The sequence below is a fragment of the Pinus tabuliformis genome, chromosome Q (assembly GCF_031772625.1).
Source record: "Pinus tabuliformis cultivar Carrire ecotype Pingquan chromosome Q, CPIR1, whole genome shotgun sequence".
In the NCBI taxonomy this organism is placed as follows: Eukaryota; Viridiplantae; Streptophyta; class Pinopsida; order Pinales; family Pinaceae; genus Pinus; species Pinus tabuliformis.
Genome location: NC_142296.1, coordinates 539785644 through 539805630, shown reverse-complemented (window position 1 = coordinate 539805630; position 19987 = coordinate 539785644). Strand labels below are relative to the sequence as shown.

General features: G+C 35.8%; 1 protein-coding gene across 1 annotated transcript; it reads left to right on the top strand.

Annotated features, from left to right (window-relative positions):
• Positions 1-2516: 2516 nt before the first annotated feature.
• Positions 2517-8543, top strand: LOC149220574 (ubiquitin-conjugating enzyme E2 30-like). The gene is made up of 2 exons (XM_089384821.1): positions 2517-2951; positions 8129-8543. Exons 1-2 carry the CDS (start codon positions 2736-2738, stop codon positions 8360-8362), a joined length of 450 nt encoding a protein of 149 aa, XP_089240947.1. The 5' UTR covers positions 2517-2735; the 3' UTR covers positions 8363-8543.
• Positions 8544-19987: the final 11444 nt, after the last annotated feature.

Here is a 19987-nt window from a genome sequence, read left to right as displayed (position 1 = left end):
AAGTCAACAATATAACCATTAAGTCATTGATCATTGAGTTACTTTATTAAATACTATTTTCTACATATTTCCAAACTAATTTTGAAATTAGACTACATGATTTAACTTAAAAACAACAACAAATCAATCCTTTACTACCTTGGCAAATTCCATGCTCAAAAATTGCTTTCAAAATTCAATGTGAGAACTCTAAATTTTAACCGAGAACTCTAAATTTTAACCAAGAACTCTTCTTCTCAATATGGTCTTCTTACATTATCTCTATTATATCAATACACCTTTGCACTCTGTTAGAAATATATAATTTAAAATATATTACTAGTTGGGTAGGCATCCTCTACTTTGCCATATTTCTATATTGTTGTGGCATTGTTAATGTATATATATGATTGAAGTAGGTTTTTGACTTATCTAAGTTGGTCTCTCTTCATTATAAAAAAAAGTGTTTAATATATATTATAAGGTAAATTAGTTTATAAAAGAAAGTGTTTAATATATATTATAAGGTAAATTAGTTTAAGTGAGGTATATTAATTTAAGTGAATGATAATAATATATTTTATTTTTATTTATTTAATTAATTATTTTAATGGAAAAGTTTATTTATTTAATTCAGTACAATTTGGTAATTAGATATTCATAGATAGGTCTTAAAGTGTCGTAAAATAAGCTAGGTAGTAAGCATAATAAGTTTAGGTATAGAATAATGCCATTATATATCAATGAAGACAATTTAGTATGAAATATATGTCTTAATCAAGTGTCTATTAATTTCTATGCATGAGAAAAAACTAAGATACTTTAAACATTTTTATTTAATCAATTATTTTTTCCAATGAAGAAGTCTATTCATTTAATTCAATGACTAACTTGGTAACTAGAAATCCATAGATAGATCTCAAAGTGTGGAGTAGGCTAGGTAGTGAGCAAAATAAGTCTAAGTCTTGAGTAATGTCATTATTTGCAATGAAGAAAATTTAGCACGAACTATATGTCTCAATCAAGTGTCTTTTAACTCCCATGCAAGAGAAAAAAATCAGGCAACCTGATAAAGGTAAGAATGGTTGCCATATCCAATGTCAAAAACCACTAAGAAGTTAGTTAGAGGGTCAAACTAAAGATCCAACTTTCACTGAACATACAAATCTACACAAATCTATGTACCACAACTCATGTAAGGGTGAAGTATATAAAAACCACAGAGAAACCAAACAAAAGTGGAAAAGTGTGCTACAATATTGAGTCTTTGGCTTGTTGAGACCAAGTAGTGAGACATACAATGTAGCTCCATAAATCTAGCCATTTCCAATCAACGCGAGTTCTAAATAGTGGCACCCTAACCCGAAACCCACCAAAGACCATGATCATAGATACCAAATATAACAAAAATCCCTAGTAAGCTTTCCAGAGTGCTAGGATTTGAGGCATATATCATGGAGCTAAAGCCTTTAGTGACTAGCTCATAAAGAGTTATGGAAATGGAGCCCTCAAGGAAAGCCTTTGTTGTCTAAGAAGAGCCCACCTTAAAAGGAGTTACCTTTGTAAGTGAGAGCAATAAGTCAATCAAAGTAGAGCAAAACCCATAAAAGCTCGAGTAAATTGGGACATTGACCCACAATTGAACCTCCAAAGAGACCAATGGAAAATCACAACTAAAACCAGAGCATTAATAGAATCTAACATTAAAATTTGAGGAGAAACACATCCTAATTAACAAAAGAGAGATTGATAAACAAAACCACTTTTAAAACCAATTTTAAAAAACTTTATTCCAATCCATAGATGTACATAAATTTGGATGTCTAATTATAAACTTATCTAAAAAAGATATACACCATTAGCCCATATGGCATAGAGTATAGACAATGACATAGTGTTTTATTAAGGCACTCCGTAGTGGAAAAGTCTTCGGTTCAAAACTCTGCAGCCAAAAATCCAACCATGCTAAAGACTAGTATGACCTAAATATCCCTAAATTATTTTGAAAACTTAAATATCCCTAAATTATAGCTACTCATAACTCACATGACCCAACAAAAAAATAAAATATACATATCTCAAAATATAATTTTACCTCTCTGCATCCTCTGACACAGACCTATAACACAAACGCTGTGGGATCTGCGCATTTTCATGTGAAACACAATTCCCTCACCTACTTCCCCATACCTTACAAGCATGAAAAGAAGAATAAATAAATTAAGAATATCATGATAGGATTCGAATGATAATATATACATTCAAATCTTCTACCTTTTATGACATGCACAAGATGATTCATGGTTTCCACGAAAAACCATGAAAATCTACCTTTTCCTTCTCATTTTTCTTCTCCCTGCTTTTGCTTTTGGGCAGATTTTATTGTACACCCCACAAAAATATAAGATTATCCACAACGAAAATCCAGAAACCGTACAAAACCCACACAAATATCCACAAACAGAATCCAGAAACCGTCCAAATCCACTTAAAGGTGGCCATCGGTCACATTTCCCCAAAACATGAAAGCCGTGGTGGGGAGGCTATCGAATTTTGCCACCTTGCGAACCTAAATTCGCTTTTTCTCATTTTTATTCTCCTTTGCAAATAAGTCGGTGCTCATCCACCCTCCATCTTTCGCCCATATAACCTCCCTAACTTCTATTCTGGCCATTACAAGTTTCTGTTTATTAGAGAATCGGATTTGGGTTGGCGCTGAATTGGGTTATAGTTGTCGTTGCGAGCGTGAATTGAAAATGGCGAGCAGGCGAATACAGAAAGAGCTAGTGGACTTGCAGAGGGATCCGCCTTCATCGTGCAGCGCAGGGCCTGCGGGAGACGACCTCTTCCGTTGGCAGGCCACCATCATGGGTCCTGCTGATACTCCTTATGCAGGCGGTGTGTTTTTCGCCCAAATTCACTTTCCCAATGATTACCCCTTCAAGCCTCCCAAGGTCACCTTCCAGACCAAGGTATTTCTCCTTACTCGTTTCCTCCTCCCTTCTCTCTCTCTTTTAAATACTCTATTCACGCCAGGTTTTTCATGGATTCTTCGTCAATTTCAATGTAATATCAATTAATTGAATACTGTCTTTTGTTCTTCTTGTAAAGATATTTATATATTTTAAAGAACACGGCACCATGTTCCACTTCCCCAGAATGTGTCTTTTCCCCCAGAATATGTGAATGGTGTCAACCACCAGCTGCGACAATGGCTGTCGGATTTAACTTGTAATTCAGATTGAGGGTGGTGTTAACTTTAGGACTTGACCTCATTTGAAGCTATGACCTATGGTAGCCCTATTCGCAATATGCTTCTGGCAGATGCACCAACTGCAAATCCTTTGGTTTGCATATATATACACATATATTCCGAAACTTAGGAGTATAGCATTTCAGGGTTAATATAGATTTTCAAGGTTAACAACATGTGTTTTGTCATTGAAGGTTACAAAATCGATTGGAATCTGGAAGAATAGGGTTGTGTATACCTAGGGTTCCTTTTCTAGGGTTTTGTATAACTTGGGTCACTTTTCCCTCCCTCAAACAAGAGGATTTTACACATTAATTTGGTGTCTGGTTAAGAAGCAACCCTAAATTAAATTATCATTATTATTATCATATTTAAACCATTATTATAAAAATAGATTCATTTTAACCTAATCTTTTATCATCACAGTTTGATTCTTCAAACCTAAAGATTGACCTTTTTTAGCCTTCATCCTGGTTTAATAAGTAACCTTAAATTAAATTACCATTATTATCATCATATTTAAACCATTTGTTATAAAAATAGATTCACTTTCACCTGATCTTTTATTATCTCAGTGTGATTCTTCAAACCTAAAGATTGGCCTATTTTAATCTTCATCCTGGTTTAATGAGGTAGGTTTATTATATGAGTGGCTGTGTCTCTTTGTGTGTGTTTTAATGTGTAGTATGTGGATCAACATGGATTTATGGTAGCATCTCTGTATGCATGTGTATGGGGGATTAACATAGATTCATGTCAGTTTATATAAAAACGGGCAACGCATGAGTATCCAAGATTCATTAGTATCTCTGTATGTATGTATATGCATGTGTGTGGGGGATTAACATAAATTCATGTCAGTTTGTGTAAAAACTGGCAACGCATTAGTATCCAACATTCATTATATCAGATACCAATTGTGTTTGAAAATTTTGATCTTTTATTATCTCAGTGTGATTCTTCAAACCTAAAGATTGGCCTATTTTAACCTTCATCCTGGTTTAATGAGGTAGGTTTATATGAGTGGTTGTGTATCTTTGTGTATGTTTTAATGTGTAAGTATGTGGATCAACATGGATTTATGGTAGTATCTTTGTATGTATGTATATGCATGTGTATGGGGGATTAACATAGATTCATGTCAGTTTATATAAAAACTGGCAACGCATGAGTATCCAAGATTCATTAGATCAGATACCAATTGTGTATTTTGCAATGTTGTGAAAATCGTGATCGGGATTAAATCCGCGCGGGGAACAAATCGGAATTATTGGGAAAAAATCGTTTGGTACAAAAATATTCATTTTTTTCATTTTTTTTAAATTTTTTTAATATCTAAACCATCTACAACATAAAATAAATACATTGACACATAAATATGATAAAAAAACTAATATATAAGATGTTTAATATCATTTCTAGCGCTAAAATCACACATAACATTGAATCATGTCCTGAATAGTAAGTCCTGACCCCTGAGTCCCAACTCAGCCTCAAAATATCAACAAAAAATATGATAATGTATCTCATCATGTCATAATGTCATATACAATAAAATGAAAGTCTAATCCTATTGATTTCCTCTCCCCCTCTTGCGAGAAAATGCCACAGCTTTCCCTTTCCCTCTAGATGTAGATGCTGGTGCCTGTGCTGGTGGAGATGGCAGTGGAGTCTGATGTGCTCTAGAAGCTGAAAAACTAGAAGTAGGAGCTATAGGAGGTAGATCACGTCCTCTACTGGTGGCAGGGGTAGCCCGGGCAGGTGGTGTCACTTGGAAACATTACAATCTCCCAATCCTGAAATCCTGAAAAACTGATAAGTCTGCTGGATTTTAAATGAAATCTAAAATTCTACTTTCTCCATATGAAATCCAATGAGGCTGGAACGAATTCATTTCATGGTAATGTTAAAAATTTAAGTAAAAGGATGAAATGACTTTTACTTTAAGAATTTAACATTACCATGAATAGCATATCCATACTAGGGCCTAGACTTGATCATTAAGCTGCCCCACTCAAAAATTATTTGTTTCTTTCAAAAAAAATTGCATGAAAAAACCCAAAAAAACGTTATAAAACTATGCTGTCGCGACCCCCGGCGATTTTTTAAGTTTTTATCGCGATTTTTTTGTTTATTTTTTCAATAAAAATCGGCAAAAAAAAATTCCGGCGATTTTTTCGTTTAATTATCGCGATTTTATCGGCAGAGGGACAAAATTGCGATTTTTTCATTTTATCGCGATTTTCACAACACTGGTATTTTGTGGATATTTCGACAAAATAGGTTATTGATGAAAATGATTATGATAGGAGAAACAGAAAAAGGACAAATATCCGTTCATTTATACATCTATATGGAGATATGTATGTATTTATATGCATACATGTACATCTATGTGTGTCCACAAGAACGTCTACATGCTCATGCATGTGTATGTTTTTGTATGAATGTGTGTTTGTATGTTTCTTCATATATACATGTATGCATGTTTATATATGGATACAAACACGTGTTTGTCTGTATGCATGTGTATGTATATACATGTAAATGTGTGTACAACTGTATCTACATATATATTATGTATATGTATGTATATGTCTATCTGCAATTATATCCACTGTCTAACTGTATACATGTGTGTGCATACAGTCTATCTGCACTTATATTCACTTTCCAACTGTATATATGTGTGCATACAGTGTACACAGTCATACAACCATGCGTAGGCACAACTAGTATATTTTGTGGATGTGAAAACCTCTGTTCAATTTTTTGGGTAGCAAGTTCCTTGTTCTAATTAGGTAGGTTGTCGGGGGCTTCTTCTAAGATATTTTTTTAGATTTTCAGCTACTTGCACGTGTATACAATAATGCTTTTAGGATTATGAAGTTTTAGTCAAACATAATATGTCTATAGTTAGAATGGAAGTGGAATGTATACTTATATTTGCTTAGAGTGCATAGAAATATTAAAATTATATTTTTAAAATTTCGTTAAGTGATGTTTGGTGATGCATGCAATAGAGCTTGCAAGCTCTTCCGTGATGCCCTGGTCTTCCTTGAAATCTGTATGGGGGGTGGCTCAATTGTCAGTGATGATAGCTGCTAGTAAGCTTGAGGGATTCGATCAGATTTGAATTTGTCACCTATGGCCTTTCCATTGACAACGTGCCTTGGGTTGATGCATGTTAAGTGCACCCCTTGGGTTATTTTTTTTCAAGGTCATGGGTCCCTTCCTCTTTCATGGAATAGCTGGATGGAGGGTGGCTCTAGCTGGATGGAGGGTGGCTCAACCACTGCCCATAATAGCAGCTGTTAAGCCAACTGGACTCGGTCTTGAACCTCAGTCAACCTACGACAAAAAAAACCTAACAGTGAACTCAGCAATCCAATTAAACTGATTGACTTAACGCACAGAATTATCTCTTTATATCTCTATATATACACCATTATGATCCATAGCTAATTGATAGCTACCCCCATCTCTATATTAATATGATAGCCCACCAAAGAATTCCTTCCCCCCAGGGTGTGCCCAAGCATTGTATCTATCTATCTATATATATATATATATCTCAAGCCCACCAAAGAATTCCTTTTCCCCTCTCAGGGCATGTCCAAGCATTGTATTTAGATCTCTCTATATGTGAGTCCTGAGATGAATGACACACCTAACTTGTGGCTTGAGTAGCTGTGACCCAGGAGCATTTGTGCCATCAAAATCTCCTGGGGATTGCACCCGGCCTAGGCCACACCATTAGCATGGCTGTAGTTTTGACCACAGAGTTTCGAACTGTTGACCTTTTCACCACAGAGTTCCTTAATAGAACACCCTGTCTCTGTCTATTCTAGGCCCCGTGGGCACCTTCAATCCGATGTTTGTAAGCAAGCCACTATATATTTCTCCAGAGCAAGAGAGAGGAAGAGGGCTCCAACTCTCCCCATCTGGCAGACTTGCAGTAGACTTGATGTGAGGGGATGGTACTCTGGACACTGAATGCTAAAGTTGTCTATGATTAAGTGCCTAAAATCTTGATAAACAGTGATACTCTGGGCACTGAATGATAAAGTTGTCTATGATTAAATGCCTAAAATCTTTATAAAGAGTTTGTCTTTGATGTTCCAGAGTCTTAACTAGTACAGATTGGCGCCAGTAGTTGCCACTGAGTATTCTTCTGTTGCTATTTGTAAAGTTTGGAGGGAATGGATATATGTATATCGTATAATATGATAAACTCTTCAGGTTTTCCCGGATGTAGGGATTTTCGGTGTTAGTAATTTCTGAAATCTGTCTATAAAAGAAATTTAATTATTACTTCACTATAGATGCCTGATGGACACTGTAGATGCCTTGGGAATGGACACCTACTAAAGTTAATACTATAGTTGCATAGGTGCAGCTTAAATCCTTTCAAGAGCTAAAAAGCTTTTGAAATGGTTCCATGAGTATCCAAGTTGCCATGGTATTCATTCTGAAAGTGTAAAACAGAACAATGAATTTTATAAAATATTTGATAGACTATTCTGGTCATATTATTTCATTCATAATATCTACCTGTCCAAAGCCAGTGAACAATTCTAGTCAATATTCTGAAGCTTCTATGGATTAGTTGTAGTAAAAACAGACGCTTGTCTGGGAATAGTCTTTTGTACTGGAATCGTTGCATGCATGTTTACAAGTATCTCTCCATCTATATATATTATATATATAGTTTAGAACAGTTACAGTTATGTACAGGATATTTCTCTTCATCAGTATATTGCCCCTTTTCTTTTGCATGGTGGGCTGTAGCTTTGGCTTAGAAAAATCGGCCAGTGAACAAATAATCCAAATATTGACAGGTTTTAGAAAACTATATCTTGATCAAATGTCTGACCAGAGTTGTATTTTTGACAGATTTATCACCCAAATATTAATCTGAATGGAAGCATCTGCCTGGATATACTGAAGGAACAATGGAGCCCTGCACTTACTATTTCCAAGGTCCTGCTATCAGTTTGTTCCATGTTGGCTGACCCCAATCCGGATGACCCTTTGGTGCCTGAGATTGCTCATGTTTACAAGACTAACCGAGCTCGTTATGAAGAGACTGCGAGGGCTTGGACACAAAAATATGCTGCAAACTATTAGATACTTCACACTTGTAATACACCACATTATTAGATACTTCACACTTGTAATACATAGGTTTGGACATATTTAAGTTTTCTCTATGCTTTGTGTATTAGCAGAATATCTAATCTGCACTCATGAGCATCGGATGAGCCCCTGTGCATAATATTAATATATTCTGTTCTTTTATAAAACATAAGTTTTTGTTGTATAAAGCGTTCTCCTAATTTCCGTGGTACTAAAACTAATTCAGTTGTTCAAAGCGATTTTTGTGGTGATAGTTACAGGAATTAAAAGCAACTGATTTGAAAGTGAGGAATTGTTTCATGTTTTCTCAGTTTATTTTTTGAAGTCTATTATTTGGAAGCAATTAAATGAAAGATTTGAACTTGGTATACAGGGGAAGAAGTCATTGGTTGGCTAAAATGTTCGGATATTGTAGAAATGTTGTTGTGTTTAATCATCATAGAGAGAACTTTCGCTAAGATGGCGATTGGTCTGGAGCATCAAATTGAAAGGGTCTCCATGGAGTATTTACCATTTTCAAGTGTGTAAAATTTAGTTGTGTTTACTACTAATGAGAGACACATTGATGATAGTAGTAGTTTTTTTTTCCATAGGAAAGAACTGCGCTGATCAACCCTGAAGGAGATCAAGCCCCGTGGCCTACTAGCTGAGCCTAACCCCAAGGGCATCGAGGATAATTGACCCTGTGACCTCCCGATCGGCGAGGTACTTTAACAACGGGGACTCGATTGGTTGAGCTAACCCTTGGGGCTGATGATAGTAGTACTTATATAGCCAGAGAAACAATAAGCCATAAAAATGGTCTTAATACAATTCAGGCAGCAAGGTCCTTCCCTTCTTTGAAAGAGTGAAAACTATTATCTGAGGTCAGCTAAGGTCCTGGGAATGTGGTGTATGTTTTTCCAAGATTTAGAAATAAAAGTTGCCTTCCATAGGGCTGGATGGATTGCATATGGCGAATTACTTCAGTGTTTCTCTACCTGTTATCTTGCATCTAGTCTTATTGGTGTTATGGACGTGAAAGCCCTTGTAAGAGGTCTGCTTTTGAACAGGTAACCTGAGTTCACTAGTTATCAACCCATTCGCTAAAACATTGCCATGCAAGTGGGATGATTGATGTCACTCACTGGAGTAAACAAGGCGTCTTGTCATTGGTACTTATCTTAGTGGGTTGGGTTGGTTGTGATTTGCGCCAATCAGCCTTGGAGCAGATAAAATGCTGAAATTACTTCTCGGATTAGTAAGTTTCGAAGGGACCAATTTATTCTACATAGATTGCTTGGATGCAAAAGCCCCGGAAATGATTGGAAATTGTGTTTCTCAGGTGTGAGAAGTTCTTCATTGTTATGTTGACAAATTTGTGTTTATCAGAAATGTTTCTTGACGTAAACGTGAGACTTTGGATAGATTTCTATTGGTGGTTGTGCTATGTATCATTATACATTTATCCAACTGGAGGAAATATGTATTTTGTACATAAATTTAGTCTTCTTTTTTTCGCAACCAATAACGATTTTTTTCAGATTTTCTACATCTTTTTTCTGAAAATGCAGAATCTTTTCGCTTTGGGTATTTTGCGCTCTACTTTTGAAATCTCAAATCAAATTGCATGGCTACCCAAAAGATTTTTGTTTATGAGTTGAATTTGTTTTGACCAATTTGTATATATGTTGTTTAGAATCTAGATCCCATTCCATTTAATGCTTTTCTGTTTATTATAAATGCCTTTTCGGGGCATGCTTATTTCATAGTATCTTTGTTGGTATACCATACAAGTTTATGACCATAAATAGAGCTGTCTAAATAGAGCAATGCTAACAACAAATGCAATCGTAAGCAAGGCATGCTAAAATTAAATAGGTCTGATTTATTTGTTCTTCACAATTGTGGATTTTTTATTTTATTTATTAATGTGGAAAATTTAAGGCCTTGATCCACAGAGGAATACACAAATTACAACAAATATTTGAACATGGAAATGGCCCACTAGATTTTCAGCGCAAGGAAAATTTAGCCCTAAGAAATATGCTGCTCTAGAAGATGGCTCTGCCCTGGCAAAATCTCGGCCTCTCCTCTTGTAATAATTTGGCCTCCACTTTATGGCTGTGCTCTGGAAGAATTTCAGCCTCATGGTTGAAGTCGTGGCCTCCTCCTTTGCTCCACACGGCCAGATGGAAATCTCAGCCCTAAGAAATATGCTGCTCTAGAAGATGGCTCTGACCTGGCAAAATCTCAGCTTCTTCTCTTGTAATAATTTGGGCTCACTGTATGGCTGTGCTTTAGAAGAATTTTGACCTCCTGGTTGAAGTCTTGGCCTCCTCCTTTGCTCCACACGGCCAGATGGAAATCTCAGCATCTCTCGTTCCAAGTTTTAGCTTGCACAAATCTCGGCCTCTCCTTCCCTCCAAATCTTGGCCTCTCTCCTCACTCTTGTCCCTCACAAATTTTTCTTTCAGAAAATCATTGCTGCCCACTTTCTTCCCATCAGTGACTGATTCTCTCACTCCTTGATAAAATCGCTTCCTCAATCACAAATTGTCTTTCTTACTGTGTGATTGTGATCGAGGAAGAGGTGAACACATCACAAATTGTCTTTCTTACTGTGATTGTGATCGAGGAAGAGGTGAACACAGATTGTGATTAAGTCACACAAATAAATAAATTATATATCCTTAGAAACTTAGTGCAACAGCTAACCGGCAATTAAATTAATTAATGTGCTTTTCTCAAGTTATTTAGGGAAGTAATCGTAATAACATTTGCTGCTCTCATGCAAGCGCTTAAAGAGGCGATCTGACATTTTCTGCATGCTAAGACACTAAGCCTATGTGGACGCACCAAACTAATAACAAGTAGGCATAACATCACATCTGAGACTATTTTTTTCAAATCAGAAGGCATAAAAGCAAACAGTGAACTAAAGGAGCCTGCAAGTAACAAAAACAAGAATTTTGTAGATTCAGTACATAAAGACGAAATGAAATTTCTTGAGAACAGGTGGGCGCTTACCCCAGGCTTCGAAATCTTCAAGAGTGATACGGATGCTGCGGCTGTTCAATCTCTTTCCAGTCAGTACATAAATACAAAATATAACTTTCTTGAAAACGAGTAGGCGCTTATACCATGTTTGAAATTCTTGAAGAGTGTTATGGATGCCTCTGGTCAAATCGGTCTCATGATTGCTTGTAGCAAAGATTTAAGTGTCTGCTTGTAGCTTTAGTTTTTAGATTTCCATATGCTTCGGCATCCATTATGTGATTGATGGTCTTACCAACCAAGGTTTTGTTAGACTGTCTTGATTCTTACCAACCAATATTTGGCAGATTATCGTATCAGTGAAAAATTTGACATAGAACTCCAATGGCAAACACAAATGATGAAGTGTCAATGACAAATTGAACAAACTTACCCATCTCAACATCCTCGACAAACATAAAATTTCGATGTCAAATCTAACGAAACTTGTGCCATCTGAACAACCTCAACAGCTTTATCAACATTAAATCCCCTGTCTTGTGGATTGGGCGCAGAGCATTATTCAAGCCCCTTTTGTCGACTTTTCTTGCCCTCGAGTATAGAAAATACTAGGTGAGATAGAATAGTTGTGCCTTCTATCAACATAAATATAAAATACAACTTTCTTGAAAACGAGTGGGTGCTTATCCCATGTTTGAAACTTTTGATGAGTGGCATGGACGCGGCTGGCAAAATCGGTCTCAAGATAGCTTGTAGCAAAGATTGAGGTGTCTGCGTGTAGCTTTAGTTTTCAAAATTTCCGTATGCTTTGGTATTAATTATGTGATTGATGGTCTTATCAACCAAGATTTGTTAGATTGTCTTGATTCTTAACAACCAATATTTGGCAGACTATCTTACCAGTGAAAAATTTGACATAGAACTACAATGGCAAACACAAATGATGAAGTTTTGATGACAAATTGAACCAACTAACCCATCTCAATATCCTCGACAAACATAAAATTTCGATGTCAAATCGAACGAAACTTGTCCCATCTGAATAACCTCGACAGCTTTATCAACATTAAATCCCCTATCTTGTGGATTGGGTGCAGAGCATTCTGCAAACCCCCTTTGTCGACTTCTCTTGCCCTCGAGCAAAGAAAATGCTAGGGGAGATATAATAGTTTGTGCCTTCTAACCCTTTTACTCAAATAAGGTACTTGTCCAACTTATATAGTTCTAACACGTGAGATTTGTGTCTTCATACAAGGGTGATAGCTCAACGGAGACTACATTATTCAGCCCCACAACCTGTTTCAAACAAGTAACATGGAAAACATTATTAATTTTACTTGGTGGAGGTCAAGAATGTAGGTAACTTTCCAATTCAGTTGAGGACCCTGCATGTTTATGAAAAAAGGGTTTGAGATTTTCTACCACTTTCCAACCCTCTCGTCTTCAAAGTTGCTTGCATATACGGATGCAGTCTAAGGAAAACTATCTCATCAACCTGAAATTCTCAGACAGATTGATGATTATCTTCTTGTTTCTGCACCTTCTATGATTCTCCAATTTTTAGAATTATGTCCCTAACTATAGTCACTGCATAGCCTCCAATGCCAATCCAGCATATTAAAAATCCCCATCTTTAGTCACAATATTGTCCCCCAGTTCCTATCCAATTAGTGTAGGGGAACTATAACCACAGTCACTGCATAGCCTCCAATGCCAATCCAGCATATTAAAAATCCCCATCTTTAGTCACAATATTGTCCCCCAGTTCCTATCCAATTAGTGTAGGGGAACTATAACCACGGTCTCTTCCAAAGGAAAAAATACCGATTGGAGTGGTATTAAGTGAAGTTATTACCAATTCTTGATTCGGTATAGCTATTCAGTCCATGTTTTCTGTTGGTCACCTAGACAGCACTTTAAGCGTACTTCCAATTTGTTGGTCACCTAGATAGCACCTTATCTACCCTACAATGCTTTGCCCTAACAGCCTGTGCAATTATTTCCTGGCTTTCAGAATCCTAACTACTGAGCCTCGGAATCACAGGTGATGGAAAACCAGAATCCCAATCAAGGCTCAAAATCACAGGTGTTGGAAAACAGATGACGCTGATCAACCATCACATGCCTGCCAATAGTTTCAAGGAGTTTTGTAGTGAAATCCATGCTAATTGTTTCCCATTTTGGCTATTGCAATAGGCAATGCTTGTAGTAGGATCTTTACCAACTTTATTTTCCATGCAATTTGTGTAATATCATATAATCATGCACCTTTTTAAACATTGACATACAGTTTTGCCTTCAGCATTTTTGGAAAAAGAACATGAAGAAGAAGAACATCGCCACTTTAAAAAAATAGGAAAATAGAACATAAAGAGGGAAGAGGAAGAGGAGGGAACATCTTAACTTTTTAAAACTACTTTTAAAAATTGAAGGCGGGCACAATTGCATTATTCCTTCATGATAAATCAAACCATTTTTTAAAACATGCTTACCATTTTATAGAACATTCCTCTTGTCTCAGCAAGTACGTTGGCTGCCCTAAACTTTCTTCTGCATCGTGGAAACAGTTATGGCATCGGAGATAATGATTCAACAAGCACATGAAACAGTTATGGCATCGGAGATAATGATTCAACAAGCACATGAGTAGATACCTTAACATATTTAATATTTAATATTAAAAGCAAGTCTTTGGAGTTTACCTTACATTTCATCATCATTAATGTCTAGCTTGTGCCTTCTCCGGCTGCATCACAATCTATGGGAGGGAGGTTAAATTATAAGAAAATAAGCTTTGGAAATGACAATTTCAGGCTGCATCACAATCTATGGGAGGGAGGTTAAATTATAAGAAAATAAGCTTTGGAAATGACAATTTCATCTATCAGAGATTATTGAATGTTACTTCTTGTGTGTTCCATGAGGAGAGGAGTTATGCCTAATTTTAATTGGATGAGTGCTCTTGGCTTTGACCACTTTTGAAATTTATGAATATTGAAATCATCTATTTATATATTTTCATTATTTACCATGTTCAAGATGCAACAAGTCATTCATACCAAAATTACACTGATTTTCCTCGGCATAAAGGTGATACCAAAATTACACTCATTTTCCTCGGCATAAAGGTGATTTGCTTTTTTTTCATGGAAGCTTTTTGCAATGATCAAATTGACTACAATTTTTAGATGATTGGAGACAATTAGTAGATGTTCAAGATAGGAGACAATTAGTAGATGCTCGAGATAGGTTCAGATAGGTTTGTTCCTTTTTATATTTTATTTTTAAACAATTGCCATTCTACATGGATCATCTTGCTATGCTATAAGGGTCATCTAGCAATTTTACACACTTTTAACCTTTGGTTGATGACAATGCATGGCTCAAAGTCTTCGAATACTTTGTAGCAATTACCCAACTGTCATTCAATTCTCACTCTCTTGGTTGGTATCTTTATCTTTTTGACACATACTCTTTATTACTTACATGGGATTCAATTCTCACTTTCTTGGTTGGTATCTTTGTCCCTTTGGACATAAGCTCGCTTTATTGCATGGGAAAATCTCAAGAATAACTGAGTTTTTTTCTTACATCTTTCACCTTAAAAGAAAAAACTAATTGACATGAGCCTTGCTTATAAACTTAGATAACAACAGAGAATATTGCTTAAAAATATGGCATGCATAATCATCGAGTTGGCATGTGTAGAGTTGGAGCTTCAGTTAAGTAGTCTTCATCAATTTGACTACAAAATGAGTTGGTAGTGACAAGTTCAATTAAAGTGAGTTAGTATTAGTCTTGATTGCAGGAAGAATTAGTGAATACTCCAAAGTGTTGTTTGGAGAGAGAATCAATTGAACTCTCAGCTAACTCGTCAATTAGAATTTGAATTCTAAACTAGAATTGGGCCTCGCCCATGGGGCTTTGGATTTACGGTGAATGGGTGCATTGTTAAGGCACTCCTTGTGATAGGGCACTGGTTCAAATCCCCCATGGGCGTTTACCTACCAAAAAAAAAAGAATTGGGCCTCCTTGCATGTTCGAATTGGATCTATAATGAGGAGGATGAAGGCACAAGAAATCATAAGTTTTTTGTGCACAAGATTTGTGAGAGTAAGCATTCAAATGTTGATGAGGCTAATAAGCATCATCAATGCTTATAGTACCTTCAATGTGTTTTGAAGTTGTTTTGTTTACAATTTTCTTATGTATTTGAATTTGATGATACCTAAATGTAAATTATTTTTTTAAAAATTGCCATTCTACATGGGTCATCTCGCTACGCTATAAGGGTCATCTAGCAATTTTACACACTTTTAACCTTTGGTTGATGACAATGCATGGCTCAAGTCTTCAAATACTTTGTAGCAATTATCCACCTATCATTCAATTCACTGTCTTGGTTGGTATCTTTATCTCTGTGAGACAAACACTCTTTATTACTTTCTTGGTTGGTATCTTTGCCCCTTTGGACATAAGTTCACTTTATTGCACGGGAAAATCTCAAGAATAATTGATTTTTTTCTTACATCTCTCACCTTAAAAGCAAACACTAATAGACATGAGCCTTGCTTATAAACTTAGATATCAATAGGGAATATTGCTTATTAATTTGTTGATATATATATATGTCTTACTAATCTTTTGAGCCATTGAGCATTGATTGTTGTGTGAACCTGTTGAAAATGTAGTGAGTAAAGGTCTTCTGGCTTGTGCTTTAGTTAGTGAAGACCTCGGTTTGTCTTTCTCTCAGTATGAGTGCGATCTCATAAGTTAGACTTCAGTTAGAATGATTTTATTTCTAGTTTACTAGAATAATCATCAAGTTGGCATGCATAGAGTGTTGAGAAATCTATGGCACCATATGGATCAGAGTTTTAGATAGATTTCTCTTAGGTCTTGACATTTTCTTGTGATTGCTATTCTTCTTATTAATTCTTCTTTCTATTTATTATGTCTCATTCATCAAGATAAATGCCAAACAAAGGAAGATCACAACAAGGAACACAAGATGTAGGCACTCAGTGAAGGCAAAACCCCTCCCTAGGGGAAAACCCAATCCAAACTCTTCACTACTAAATCAAGATGAGATAGACCAAGACCCTTGACATCTAGACTAAGAACACCTTCCATCCATCAAGTCAGCCCTGCTAAGAAACAATCACATCAGCTAGTTCAAGTAGTTCATCATGATGTACACATGTAACTTCAGTCATGTACCTCATACTTCTTTCTGTAGTCACGTCCTGAAGCTGTGAACCTGTAGTTACCTCCTCTTTGTAAAGTCATTGTAACATTGTTACTTTTAGACTTCCTGTGATCTCTCTGCAACCCTTTTCAGAGCTTGTACTTCTGAAACTCGGCGCCTTGTAATTTCCCTGAAGCTTCTGACCCTTATAATCTTCAATTCTGACCTATGTAATATGAAGTTTGGACCCCTGTTCTTCAACTCAGACCTATTAACTAGGGAGGTATTCATAGTTACATACATATGAAGGTACATTGAAGATCTCAAAATGAAATGAAATACGAAGAGTTTTAGCGCACACAATGCTACATATTAGATACCTGACTAGGGTAATGTATCCAGGTGGGACTAAGATGGACTTGGGCTTTCAGCGACTCTAGGTACCATCATGCTTACTTGTTAACCATCAATCTGGGGATCTAGGTGTGTATCCAAGGTTAGAGCTCCATGACCAATGCCACCCTCCCTCTTAGGGATCTAAACATCAACACATAGGCCGACTAAATGTCTTCCCAAGCATCCACTATTAGATGCTTCAACTCTCCCTATCAAACTAGATATATCCATTTGCCTAAGCATGCTTCCAGAGTGTTCAACCTTTTTATGGAGAGATTTAATTGTACAAACACAAACCCTAATCAACAATAAATTTTCAAAAATATAAGTAAACAAAAACTTTTCAGGGTCCTCAAACATTTTGATGCTATTTTTATAATCAAGTTATCCAAATTCAATTTGTTGGAAGCTTTCTTTCTTCAACAACACCAACCTCAACCTCCACATGCTTTCCAAAATATCCAAAATATCCTTCATTAGTGCTTCAAATATTCTTTGATCTCAAATGGCCTATTCATCAAGACATCTACTCCCTCTCAATTAGGGAGATATAAACAACTTATTCTTTCAGTGACACAGGCTAGTCCTTCTATTCAATTAGGGAGATATACGCAAACTTATTCTTTTATTCACACAAGGTAGTCCTTCTTCATCAATAATTCATCTTTTATTTTTCTACAAGGTCATCTATGAGGCTCTTACAACTCCCTCTTTCCATCATGCTCAACATCATCATCAAACTAGTATCAAATATGAGGTAAGCATCTTCATCTTCTTGAATATCATGTACCCGCAAACTTTCAACAAGTACAACCAAATAGAGCATGAAGTCAACTTAGTTAGCATGTTATAATAGGAGCATTAAAAACAAATAAACTATAGATATCAAATGTCTAAACCTAGTTAGGTTCATAGTCAAGAAGAGACACATCTTTTTACATATTAGACTTCAACTTCTTGCTAGGGTTTTATCATAAACCCTAAACCCCATCTTCGAGACATAAAACCTTAAATGTCAACAATTCAATTAGATAACAATTGCACTATACAATGTTTCAACAATATGCTTTTACATGTTAGTCTCTACTAGGGTTTGTTGTAAACCCTAGATTTCATTTTCAAAATCATGAAAACAATATACCTCTAGGGTTTCATTATCATGCCCAAGAAAAATCAATCTCTACTAGGGTTTTGCACAAACCCTAGATTTTACAAACTACAACATACTTGTATATAAGCATTTCTTATCAATATCCATTAGGGTTTTAGATGTAAACCCTAGGTACAATCATCAGGACAACAAAGTTAGATATACAACAAATTTTGACCAGGTTAGGGTTTCGATCATATGGACAAATATACACCAAGGGTTTTATTCCTAGGACATCACAAGGATTTTATTTATAAACCCTAAATTACCAAACCCTAAAGAACTAATCTTTCTTCCATGACAATATCAAAACCCTAAACTTCAAAAGAATAGGATTTCTAAACTTCATTAACAACCCCTAAGTAGATTAGGGTTTCATTGACATACCCTTAACATCAAGAGGCTAGGGGCTTCATAGTGAATCATGTCGATTAGAATTTCATAAACAAATGATAAGATAGTATAATAAGGGTAGATTCAATCTAATGATTAATCTCCCTAACAAAGACCATTAGGATTCAAAATCCTAGACATGAGAGAGTTAGCAACAAATTTCAAAATGACCCCACCTTATAGTATGAAGAAGAATTATTATAAATTATACATACCTTGAGTTATTCTATTTACGGACTTGGTAAGTTTTCCTTAATGAAAGGTCTCCCTCTTAAATATGATAGCCTTTTCATAGTTCATCTCCTTTTTTGTCAATTTGTGCTTTCAAGGAATTGATTTACCAAGTCACCAATCTTAATATGTCCCTGCAACATTTCTTGACAAGTACAACCAAAAAATATGCAAGTACAATATTGTGATGGTTGTTTAGAATCTAGAGAGTTTCTAGGGTTGTACTATAGCCAAGAATCGCCAGATATCATAGACTGACTATAAACCCTAAACGATTGGGAGATAGGATCTTTCAGAGGGAACAAGTAAATGAGAGAGTGACTATCATATGCACTATTACTTGAGATTATCAAATTCTAATGAAGATTTGCCATTCCTAGAAACCAATTTTTAGAAAATAAGTAGGTTATACATACCTCAAAACTTACATACCTTTGGAGAATAAATATTCTATAGAGTTTGTTACCCTTTCCTTGTAGAATGAAGACATGTTGCATGCTCTCAGAGGATGAGGCTCCATAGGTCGACTTATTGTTCTATCGTCTATAAGCTTGAACAATGGATCTTTCAAACTCATCTTTTATAATACTACATGTATGTATAAAATTGTTACTTCTTTAACACTGTTTTTCACAGGTTCCTTCGGTCTAGATACTTCTGAAGATTTCACTATGACTTTGGTCTTTTGATTAGGGCTATTGATCATATATTTCTTGGATCAGTCAATGTGTGATATAAGCGAGATGTTACAGGTATGTCTTTTTCTTTAGCGTGACATCCTTTGAAGGAGAAGAGAGAGTCCAAAAACAACATTTAAGGCCTAAATTATCAGTTTCTTCCTCTTATCACAACCTTCGGTTTCACCTGTATTTAAAGGCATAACACTGAAATAGAGCTAGATATGATGACTGTAACAGATATTCAAAATTCGGTCTTGGTCTTTTATATATAAGCGCATGTATTCGTGACTGAAGTATCAAGTTGGTCCTTTTATTTATGCTTATAGAGACTCCAATCAACTCGGCATTAGGTCCTTTTTCTTGCTAGCTGTCTAACTCAAATTAGAAAGGTGATTCCAGACCTTAATATGTTTGCCCAAAACTTCGCTCCTTTTATCAAAACATTTGACCTTGAATGGGCTATTAATCTAGCCTATCGGTTTTCAAGAACAGTGCTTCTATATTCTTCAAATTATTTTACTTGCCTGGCCTAATCACAAGGTTATATGCTTTGTATATATGCCTAGAATGTTGACTTCCTTGCTTGTATTTTTCTTTTAGGA

Bases quoted from the DNA above. Each gene is read 5' to 3' on its own strand.
- LOC149220574 (XM_089384821.1), top strand. From the start codon at position 2,736: ATGGCGAGCAGGCGAATACAGAAAGAGCTAGTGGACTTGCAGAGGGAT. The intron at 2,952-8,128 runs GTATTTCTCCTT...TATTTTTGACAG, and splicing joins AGGTCACCTTCCAGACCAAG to ATTTATCACCCAAATATTAA.